The 12,326-nt window shown below is 41.3% G+C and overlaps 1 protein-coding gene across 1 annotated transcript in view; it reads right to left on the bottom strand.

Moving 5' to 3' along the window:
• Window positions 1–4,991: 4,991 nt before the first annotated feature.
• acbd6 (acyl-CoA binding domain containing 6) overlaps window positions 4,992–12,326 on the bottom strand; it is a 41,220-nt gene continuing 33,885 nt past the window's right edge. Inside the window, exons 7-8 of the mRNA XM_084723469.1 lie at window positions 8,375–8,405; window positions 4,992–5,818 (exon numbers count right to left, since the gene is read on the bottom strand). Coding sequence (XP_084579595.1) covers window positions 5,664–5,818; window positions 8,375–8,405 — 186 coding nt within the window. The 3' untranslated portion in view covers window positions 4,992–5,663. The remainder of the gene's footprint in view (window positions 5,819–8,374; window positions 8,406–12,326) is intronic.

Raw genomic sequence — 12,326 nt, 5'->3', positions numbered from 1 at the left:
CCAGATCACATGGAAGATTAATCAAGTTGTTGTTGCGATGTTTCAGTCTGAATCAAAGCGGTGGACCAACTGAGCAACTGGCCAACATTGCCATCCGTAAAGTCACAAAGTATGTGGCAAACCATGAACCACAACGTTACTGATTCACATCCAGCGTTTATTTGCATTAATTCCTGCCATCTTTCTACCGCTGACTTCCTAACTAAGATATACCCAAATAATAATAATGATGAAAAAACAACTGTGTGTATTTAGAAATTAGGCCCCAAATTCTCACAGACAACATGGAGGACATGTCCTCAGCTATTTCCCTGATCGTGTGTATATGTGTGTGTTTCTGATATTCTTAGTTGCAGTTTCTGCATTGCTAAAACCTCTCAGGTTGCAGTGGATTTATTGCCTGTAACTATGGTGTTGGCTAACTATGCATAGAATTATAATGAAATTACACCACAGTGTACATCTGTATGAAACTCATTTGTATGCAGCAACGTGCAGCACTTGTCTGAGAGCAGGCCAACCTAACCCAAACTTAAGTGTTATCGATTCCTTTGTGTTTTAGCTATTCCTGTTACATTATAAAAACAAAAAGCAAAGCGTCAGCCTGGTTGGAGTTTGCACGTTTGCATAAAACGCCACAAATTGAGCTGATTTTTATTTAAGCATTGATTGGCTGGGCTATGGGCTATAATGGATAGGCTCTAATAGTACTGCCTTACAAAGATAAAAAGCCACACAGACAGTTAGGATAATTTACACGCCACTTACAGCACTAGTATACAAATAAATCTGTGGAAACTCCACCACTGTTGCTTTTGCGAAGATGACAAACACAAGCACAAATGCCATTATCATTGATCGCAGGGCTTTTATTACAAACTTCCTGAAGGAAACAGTTTTTTTTTTCGTCTGAAGCGAAAGGGAATAAATTAACATGCAAAATAGATAGGATTTGTTTTGGCCCGAAAGTCAATCTTGCAGCATCAAGACAGGACATTTTTCTCCACAAACGACTCCATCCAGCCTGCAGTGAACAATGATCCGCAGGATGACTGAGTGAGTCTTAAAGAGGGGCTGGAGTCAAACAGAGGCCTCTCAATGACACCCTCAAGGTTGTGAGCTCAATGCTGTTTTAATGTGAAACTGGGCCTTTTCCACTCAATAATTATCCCGCTGCACATATCGCACAGATGACAGGTAACCAAAGGAGGAGGGTTCATGACCCCCAAGGAAACCAAGACAAATACTGTAGTGATGATAATGTGTTTGCTGTATCGAAGGCCGTGGTCTCTAGCGGTTTACATGTGTGTATGAGGGCAAAACGGACTCTTTGCTGTTTGATGGCTTATCTGAAGTCTTCGGTGTTGGAGGATAAAAGAAACGCTTGTTCATCACCATAAACTACACATAGAGCTTTGGAGCTGAGCCTTGGAGTCCTGGATGCTAGTGAATGAGCCTCTGATATTAGTGTTTCAGCAACAGAAGGATTTCTGCTTACTGTTCGGTTCCCAGCCACGCTGATCAGGGTGGGTGTGGGGGTGCTGCAGCGTAAAGAGAAGACGGGAGAAAGGGTGTGCGTGTGTGTGGGTGCATGGGGGGGGGGTAAAGGGTTGCATTAAGAGCTGGCCCAAGCAGCGACATGGTATTGCTTTTACAGGAGAGAGAAAGGAGTGGAGAGGTAAGAGAAGAGAGAGCCAGTGTGCAGAGGGATGGTGAGAGAAAGGGAGAGTGATGAGAGAGATGGAGGAGTCCTCTGGAGGAACTGTTTAAGCAGCACACACACACACACACACACACACACACACACACACACACATACACACATGTACAAATACATGAACAAAATAATCTGCTGACTGAGGAAATATGTTAACATGCTCACTGGTATCCCCATTTTTAGCTTTATACTGATTTTTATGATATTAGGGATTTCGCTTTTTACCTTCAGATTGGTCAAAGAGGACTTTCTCAGTTAATGTTCATAATTATGTACTGAAGCTCTGTTCTGTGGTGTTCCCCAAGGTTTTGTGCTGGGTCCAATACTCTTGTGCCTCAACTGGACAAAAGTTTGGATGTCTGAGTTTTCTCTACTGCTCGACACTGACAAAACAGAAGTCCTTATATCTATCCCAGATTGCATCATGCCGAAGGTGATGGAGAGCCTTGGCTAATTATTGTTTTCTGTAGAACCTGCTCTCCACAACCTAAGTGTTGATGGCCAGGGTGTAAATTGTTTGGTTCACTCCTGTTTCTACCAGCTTAGAAAGACTGCTAACCTCAGGCCCAATGGATTGATAGTTGTGATAGAGATGATTATACATGCATTTATTTCATTCTGTCTTGATCACCTGTCTTAGAAAGACTTCCATCAACTGCTTACAAGTTGTTCCAAATAGCTGCTCACAAGCTTCTTCTTAAAGATTTCATGCATGACGTTTTTGCACTGGCTTTAACATTTGAAGTTGCACAAAGAACAGTAAAGCAAAGCTCTGTTGTTGCAATGGCATTAAATTTACTGAAGACCACATTATGACTTGCTAAAGACTTGAAACGCAACATTCAGGACTAAGCTTGGGATTCACCTGGGATTTGAGACTTAACTTGTGGCTTGCAAAACACCGGTTTGATCCCACATCTTGACTAAGTGATCTGACAGGTATTTTCCTCTTAAAATGTTGCTGTGTTTTGCACCTTGGGAACTATAAAGAATTGTTGGGAAATAAAAAAAACTCCACTCAATTGCCTTCTGAAATATAGTGCAGTAAAAGTATGAAGCTGTACAAAATGGAAGCACTCAAACAAAGTACCAGTATCCCAAAACTGTTTACTGCTTGAGTAAATGTAGTTTATTACTTTTCACCTTTAAAAAATGCATAAATATTCAGAATGGCTTAACAATATTGGGCCTGGGGGGGGGGGCTGTGTGAGTCTGCGGTTTGGAGAAGGAGGGAGCAGCAGTGTCAAAAGTGAAAAGCTCAGAGGAAAATTGAAGCCCCATAATGGAAGCATAATGGGCTTAGTGTCAGAGTCTCGCAGACGAGCCGGGGGGGAAGCACGACTGCCGTCACCCTCTCTTACCTCAAGCCAGCATAACGGGGTTTAGGAAGCAACGAGGAGACAACAGCGGGCCCCAAACAGGCTTTAGAGATACACCAACAGCCTAATGGCTGCATGTGGATGGAATTCATAACAATAGGATGGTCACTGGTTGTCTCTTTGTGGGATTGTAACGCATCATGTCTCAGACTCAGGTTGAATACTCAAAAGGTTTCCTCACTACTCATGTAGCGATTTCTCCTCAAAATTCATAAGGAAAGACACAGAAAATGTCATTGAGGAAGGAAGGCTCTATGGCTGGAGTCTACAAAAGTGAAAGATTATACTTTTTTGGGGGGAAAAAAATTACTCTGGGCCCTCTTCTCCCATATGATTTGTGCAGGAGGGGCAGACAGGACATGAAAGCAGATATAGACATTATGTGGAGAGATTTTAATGCACCTCATGTGTAGCACAGCTCACTTGCATCTCAATTCACTCCAGGAACTGTACAACAGCTGTCAAGACAAAAATTGAATTTGAAGCAGTGTCCCTGGTGATGACTACCAATACCGAGCAGACCATCTACTGCTGTCATAGATCTGTGAGTGAGTGACAGGCTGCAGCCAGACATGTTGAGACGGTTATCTAACGCCTTGTGTCAAGGCAGATTTAAGTAAAACACTGAGCCATGAGGGCAGGCGTGGAGCAAGGGAGCGTGTTAGAGAGTAAAGGATTAAGCTTTGTCCCCACTGTTGTGTACAAAATGTGCATTTGCGTCTTCATGAAGCTGTAGTTAAGATCTAGATTTAGTGTATTCTCATCTGGTGGAGTGTGTGTGTGTGTGTGTGTGTGTGTGTGTGTGTGTGTGTGTGTGTGTGTGTGTGTGTGTGAGTGAGCTGATGCAAAGAGAATGTGCTGATCAGAGGGGCTTGAGGACGAGTAAAGCAGATTTGGACTCAGACCATGTGTTGGTTATTTTTGGAGAACATCCAGATCTCTCCCATATGACATAATACTACACAGGCAGGTTGTAGAGTTGTGTGTTGTATGTGCAGTATGGTGTGTGGACAGTGAACATGGGCCAGTTGAGTGGAGTGTGGATTAATGCTATGGATTAAAACAACTGGATGTATTGCGAGTGTCAAGATTGCTGAAACCTTTTTTTCATTTATAAACAAAAATATTCCAAAGTTTTACTGTAAATAAATGTGAGTACTTATGTATGCATGGATCTACATATACTACACAGCATAAACTGTATCTACTGCATGCATGTACTGCATATACAAAACAAACACATATGCTATGTATGTTCAGCACACTTTTTAGGCAGGTCTTAGCATGTTTTAATGTCTTGCAGTTAACTGGTATTGTAGCCATACATTTTCAGTAGTTTGACATAAACACAGTGGGTTATTAAAGAACATCACTGATATGCTTTGATAAATAAATAAATATGCTGTCATGTCTGAGTGAACTTGAGTAATAGTTTCATTACAGCTTGGTTATAACATGGTAATAGCAGTGGGGTAATAGTTTGTTAATGAAGAGGTAATAATTACATAAATTGCATGAAATTCCCGAAGTAATAAGCAGGTAAAGCTTGGTATTAATAGGTATATCTGAGAAATACTGGACTGAAATTTATGTTGCATGGTAATAAGGAGCCAAAAGCAAAGAGTAATAATGTGAAAACATATTTAAAGATATGAATGAGGCAAATACTTTAGTAATATCTTGGTAATGATATGGTGACCTGAAAACAATAAAACTGTTATGTCAGAATAATTCTGGATTAAAAACTATATTATGGCAGCACAGGGTGATAACTTGCTAATAATTAGGTAATATAGGTTGATGTTTTCACAATATTAAAGGTTTTTATCAGTGTAGAACAACAACATCTCATCTTTTGAAGTTATCTAATGAACAGAGAACAAGTCGGAGGGAACTGATTTGTTTAAGACTTTAATGCAATAAATGACAAATGACTAAAGCATTCCTTGAATGTAACACAACTGAATCATGAACAAATGGTCAGAGAAGGCTGACCCAGACTAAAAGGCCTGGCTGGTTGTCAGACCTGGGCAGTAGGAGTGGGTGATATGTATAAAAATCTTCTATCACATTGTGTAACGTTTTTTATCACGAGAACCGTATATATTGTGATATGACCTTTCAGAAATTGTATACCGTTTATAGATAAAGTAAGCGGACGGGAATGTCTGTGTTTGGTTCCTTCAGTGACATAAATACCTGACAAATCCAGATACTTCATCACACTGATGCACTGATATCGTCATACCAATATTGTCAACAAGTGGCCCTGCTCAGAGGTACAGCTACGTCATCACATCTCACAGTAATCGTCATATCACCCAGCCCTACTGGGCATATAAAGTCAATATACAGCATTTAGATCAATGAAAATACATGCGGTGTGCTTCATTTCATATGTCTTATCACATGGAAGTGTTAATAGTTCCAAAGAGCTAAGCCAACAAAATCAAACTCACCTCAAGTATTTGGAAATAAAGTCAAATAAAACCTTTGCAATCCTGTTGAAGATGAACAGTGTGAGTGAGACAAGGACAGGGGTGGGGACCAGGTGGCAGGCGGATGATCTAGCCTTTCGGAGCAGTGTACTGACGCAGGAGAGAGGAGATGGCGCTGGATTCAGTGACCTCCTCAGGAAGAGAGCCCTCCATGTCTTTGATGGACGGGTCAGCTCCAGCGCTCAGCAGGAGCTCCACAATGTCGGCAAACTCGCATGCCGATGCTACGAAAAATGGAGAGGAAGAAGAATAAAGATTAGATGAAAAAGCAATTTAGGAAAACTTTCTGCAAGGCATTTCGCTTTTTAGTCATATAAGAGCAACCAGCAGGTCAAAGTTTTCAGGTCTCAACATCTACTGGATGGATTGGCAACACGTTTGGTGCTGATGTGCCTGACTCCCAGGTGATGCATTTCAACAACTGGTGAAAGTCGACTAGGTTCACTAAGATGGGTGATGAATCAAAAACATTTCTGACGGAAGCTCTGTTGTGTGTATCTATCATTTTCAACTTGGTCATGAAATTTGATCGACATTCATGTTCCCATCACGATGAAATGTATTAACTTTGGTTTGCCTTTTATTTAAAATCTTGCACTGGGTTGGGTGAGTGGACACACATACTGTCCATTAACAGTTATTTTTTTAGGCAAATCTTTTGTCATTTTATTTGCTGATTTAATGATCTGCAGAGTGAGGACGGCCGCTCAGAAATGCACTCTCATTCAGCTGCACAGTACACATCCACTGAGCTGGAGAATGAGTAAGAGGTAAACAGCCTGTCGAGCCAGAATATTTTCACATTTAACAATTAATCAATCATCAATTAAGGGTTTATTTTGACCAAACCAAAGTTTGTGATTGTTGGAAAAGTGATGAGACAAGATGTTTTGAGATGTTCTGTTTTTATATTGTCATTAAACAACTTGTTAACATTGTTATTGTGCGCTTACTGCCATACTAGAGTTAGCATTTAGCTCAAAGCCTTAGTACAGCCACACAGAGCTGCTAATATAGCTTGTAGTCTTGTTGAAATAATAAAAGTTGTTATTCTGCTCATTAATCGTTTATTCTTTACCTGGATAAATGCCATTGCAGGAAATGATGACACATCACTACAGCTCATTCCAGACTGTTATGATGGTGTGTACCAGGTTTGAGTAAATTCGCCTCTTCTGCGTACTGTACTTTAATAAAGTATGTACAGTGCAGCAGTTAATGAAAAGTCCATCTGCAGGCCCAGCACTGACACCAGCCTGGACCTGTGCTTCTCTCAAACACTTCATTTCTGCCCCATTGGCAATTTGTGCCCCACTAAAAGGGTCCTCTCTCTCTCTGTATGAGGGGGAAGAAGAGGGGGGAGGCTTGCACTTTCTTAACCCAGTTAGCAGGTCCCTGCTTTCCCGATCCACCTCTCGCCCCTCTGGCACCTTGCCCCCCTCTCATCTCCTCTCTCTTCCTCTCTTGTTCTGAGTGCTCTTCTCTGTCGGTGTCAATCGCTCACTCCTCTTAAAGAGCGGACTCTGTGCTGCGCCATGATCGCTGATGTCAGCAGCCACAGTGATTGACAGCCAGGCCTTTTAACCTCCAGCCCAGGGGTGGCTGGCGGGCTGGCTGGCAGGATCGCGCGTGTGTGCATGAGATATGATGATACATCGGAATGCATGTGAGTGTGTAAGCAAGCGTGTGTGCACACTCAAGTTGTGTCTAAGACTACTATGAGGTGTGTAAGTGTCAAACTCTATAAGAAAGCACTTCTCTTGCAGCCAACTCAGACTAACAAAGCTTGGCTTATTTTTCCAGCCACGCTTGCAGTCCTCCTCTTGTTGCTCTAAACAGTATTTTATTTAGCCAGCGGTGTGTGTGTGTGTGTGTACGCGTGGAGGGTGTCTCGCCTGGGCCTTGAGCTGTAAAAAGTGGCTGGCCCTCAGGGGAGCTGTAGAGGAGGAGAACAATTTATGGTGAGCAGTAAACCCTCAATTAATCACTTGCCAGCCACTGTGGCCCTGTGCAAAGAGAGGTGGGAATGAATTTTCATTCTCTGCTATTTGTCTCTTGGAGTTCATCGCTTATGTTTATTAGTCATCTTTTTATGCCCCATCCTCAGGGCTTCCTTTTCTGAGGGTGTGTGTTTGTGTGTGTGGATCTCCGGTGGGTGATGCAACATGCCCACCCCAACGCCACCAACAGATGGTCCAGCCACACACACACACGCAGACACACATGCAGACACACACACAGAGGCTCAGAGGACAGGGGAACCGCCCCTCAGGGACATGTGTGTTGGGGCATGAGAGGGTCAGGGGAGTCTAAGGACCAGTGCTGATTTCCTCTGGGAGGCCCGGCGATTATTACACACACACAGAACAAAACCAGACACGCACCCACACATTGCACACATACATACCAAAGGACACACATATGCATGCACCCATGGAGAGGACTGAGAGAAACTGGGTGAAAAAAACTGTAGAAAATAAAGATGAGGAATGGAGGAGAGAGAAGGCGAAGAAGAGGAGGTAAAGATGACAAATTTGTGGACAAAGAGCGGGTGTGTATACAGAGAACAAGCTGCTGTATATAAAGAGAGTGCGCACACAGACAACATAATGATGTCAGTGTACAATAAATGTGAAGAGTTTCGTTCACCATTTGACAAACAGACACATTCCACTTACAAAAAGCTTTATAGCAGAAAAAGAAAATAAATTTTGCCTTTTTTTTCAACGAGATTGTACAACATTTTGGAGTGCAGAGATTAATAAGAGAGGCCTTCTTACCATAATGTAGTGCTGTCTGTCCTTCATTATCCTGTAAGACAAAAACAAGTCTTTACATCAACAGACCTGTGACCAGGGGAGGATAAAATACCCCAGAGTGCAAATTCAAAGAATAATAACAGGTGTGTGTGTGTGAGAGAAATGACAAATTACTTTGCACAAACTTCCCAAGAGTCAACAGGCAAACTTTCAGCTCCTAGAATACCAATTGGCTCCTACGTGTCGGTTGTGGACACACAGGGTGCCATGTTTTCATTGTACCAAAGGGGGATTATGAGAAGATGAGGTATTGATTTGAGAAACATGTGACCTGCAAATCAAATCTTTCAACTTGACATCCATCTCTGATCAACCTGAACCAACAAGCAACTGAAACAGTGCAGGTGCCTCCAGCATCATGTGTTGAAGTCCTAACACCAGACCAGTGTTAGACCAAACCGTACGTCTCAACCCTGGCAAACTGTTGTGGTCAGACCTCAAGCTAGATGGGAGGTCTTAGGCTGTATTCAGACCAAATAAGGCACTGCAGTGACTAAGACAGGGTAGTGCATGTGTTTATTTGTGCTTAGAACATAACCGCTGTGAAACAATTAGAAAATAATAAGAAAAAGGAGGCGACACTTCAACAATGGGATTCTCGGTGGAGTGCTAAAAATCAAATCCAATGAGCATATTCCAAAAATTGAAAAAGTAGCACAAGCCGTCAAAAAAAAAAAAAAAAAAAAAAAAAGAACCCCAAACACCAAAGAAAGCTTCTTGATGTCACTATTGTGTAGCATTAAATGCAAGTAAGACCCAAACATTAAAGCTGGGTACACAGATTTGAAATGTCAACACCACAGAAACAAGAAAAGGCTGCTATTTATATGGATCTGTATATTTGTTCAGTATTATTATTATTATTAAGTTATATTGAGGATATTGTCCATTAGGGGTGGGGTAGGAGGACTGTTACATCCTTGATCCTTGACAGCCAGGATAACCTTGTTATTAATAACAATTTATAACAATTTAAGAATATTTTACACTACAGTAGGGAACAAACATAAAACAAGATGACAAGGGAGAGGCAGTGCCTGGACTGTTCATTATAGTTTATAATAATGCAGCGTACTGACAGACGTTTCATAGATGAGTCGAGCGTCTCTGATCTGAATGCAGATCTGTCTGTCACTGTTAACACAGACTCAGGTCTACAGTGTATTTCATACTTCACTGATAAACCACGGAAGTGCACAGTAACATTAGGATTCAGGAGCAAAAAAAAAAGAAGTTTTTATATCATGTGGATACATCTGGACACAGCTGGGAACAGTAGTTTTTAGCAAACGTGACTTAAACACAGGGAAACTGTGCATTTGTTAGGGACTATTTTCTGCCGTGGATAATTGCACATTCAGTGCTTTGATGAGTATTTTCAGCAGCAGGACAGTCTTTGTGGAACTGACTCAAAATAAGCTACAATAAACTGAGTCAAAATAAACTACGGCTGCAAATATACTATGGTTGAAAGAATGCATGCAATGATGCTTTTAATAGGTTTTGTACAACAGTGAAGTTGTATGGTACAGAAGAATCTGCCATGCCAGGCTTTGAATAGTCAGACAATAGTTGTTAGTAGAGAAAATCACTGTTGATTTTGGTCTTTTTGTGAGAGTCAATAAGAAAAACATGAAAAAAATATTTACAGCCTTATCTTTGAAATGAATTAACCATGGTGGTCATTTGACCCTGACATACAACAGCTCAGTGACAATGGACAGAACACGGAGTGTGAGAGAGTGACCAGAAAAATCAGTGGTGGTCTTTGTGTGCATGTGTGTGTGAGTGAGTGAGTGTGTGTGTGTGTGTGTGTGTGCATGAGGATATGTGGGTGTCTGTCTTTTGAACAGTACAAATGATACTCGGGGTCAAGAGGTCAATGGTAGAGGTATAATTCTTGTTAGAACTGTGGATTGGGGACAGGGACGGGGAAATGTATGTCCATGTGTGTGTGTGTGTGTGTGTGTGTGTGTGTGTGTGTGTGTGTGTGTGTGTGCAGGTATAAGAAGACACAATATATGACAGGCATCATCAACAGGAGATTCAGCTCTTAATCACTGTTCCAGCCTGCCTTTGCACCTCATAATGATGATAAATGGTCAAACTGTTGCCTGTGTGCAGTCATTGAGCCAAGAACAAAGGTTTCAAACTCTCAGCGACAGATTAAAAGCCAGCAGGCGCGGTGACATTTCCTCCTGTGTCGAAAAATGTCACTGCAGTGGAAATACTTCCAAATTACTCAAACTGTTATGGTGAAATTATTCATTAGTCTTTCCACCTTTGCCCTTCTAACAGCAGATCCTCTCATGCAGCTTCCTGTTTCGGTTACTTCCATGTCCTTCCTCTGCTCTCTTCCAATCCTTCCTTCTCTTTCTTTTCTGACCTCTCTTTTCCTCAAAACCCCACCTCCCTCATCTTTTCTTTCATTACCTCACCCCTCTTTCCCCCGCTTCTCTCCTTATATTACCACATCCACCTTCTCCAGCTTCTCTCTTTTCCATTCAGTCTCCTCTTCAGTCTTAATCCTGTTCAATCCCTCCTTTCCTTTCCCTTCTCTCTGTCTTCGTCCCTTATTTCCCGACTTCTCTCTCTAGCTGAGACCAGTGCAGAGTGATCCTATTGTTGTGTTTCTCTCTGTCTCTCAGGGGCAGCACTTCAGGGACCTGCTGATTGGATTAGAGCTTTCTATTCCCTCTGGGTGGATCACAGAGCACAGATGCAAATCGCCACCAGCGTGGAAAGCGTGCTGTAGTTAACCCAAGACAACAATGCTGTCTGTCTGCGAGTCAAATCACAGCCTGTGATGTGTTAGGGACATTGTGTCTGTCTCTCACAATGATGTTGCCTCTCCAGAGAGAGAGGGACAGAGGAAGTGGGCAGAGCTGTACGATCCAAATGCTCCGGGGGTAAAATTTTACTGCACAGGCTTTTTCTGCCTTTAAATTATTTTAATTGACAATTCATCTGTCAAGTATATTCTTGATTAATCAAGTTGTTTGGTCTCTAAAATGTCAGAAAGTAGTGAAAAATGTTGATCACTGTTTCCCAAAGTCCAAGATAATGTAATAAAATGTCTTGTTTATTCAGTTTCAGATATTCAATTTACTGTCATAGAGGACAAAAGAAATCAGAAAAGACTCGCATTTAAGAAGCTGAAATCAGAGAATCTGGACATTTTTTTTTTTCAGAACAAAAGGAAACATTTCACACATCTATTAGATAAGACAGTGTGTGACTCCCGCACACTGTCTAACTTGCAATATATCATTTATTTGTGACATTGTGGTACTAGACCAGTTTGCCTGATGAAGGTCTAGTACTGAAACGTTGCAAATAAATGATGTATTGCAAGTTAGACAGTGTGATTTTAATAGTTTTATTCAGTGAAAATGAAAATTGTGATGCAAGAATGATCATTCCGACTAATCATGAATCATATTATAATCACAAAATCTGTCAAAATAATCACAATAGAATTTTTTAAAACTATATCCTGCAGCCATATCTGCGATATGTACAGGGCGTCAGCGTGGTCTTAAAAAGTCTAAAATCCAGTGATCTAAATTTTAGTCCAATAAATGATTTTGACAAGTCTAAAAAAAATGATTGAACTAATGAAGTTAACACTACTTTTGGAAAGTTGTATTGTGCTGTCTCACTTTTAAATGGTGGCTAACAGTAGCCAAATATATAAAAGTAAGTATTTTTTAATTAAGGGGAGCTATTTTGTCCAGTATGGATGAGAAATAGGTCTTAAATTGCATTTCTAATGATCTTAAAAAGTCTTAGATTTTACTTGTTGAAACCTGCAGAAACCCCGTTTTTAGAAAAACGCACACACACACACACACAGAGCCTGGCACAATGGGACAGTGACAGATGTTTACAGCCGGGGCCAAGAGAAAGACCT

Source organism: Lutjanus erythropterus, chromosome 7 (assembly GCF_056507025.1).
Source record: "Lutjanus erythropterus isolate fLutEry1 chromosome 7, fLutEry1.hap2, whole genome shotgun sequence".
In the NCBI taxonomy this organism is placed as follows: Eukaryota; Metazoa; Chordata; class Actinopteri; order Lutjaniformes; family Lutjanidae; genus Lutjanus; species Lutjanus erythropterus.
Note: the sequence above shows the minus strand (reverse complement) of the source record. Positions and strands in the feature narration are given on the sequence as shown.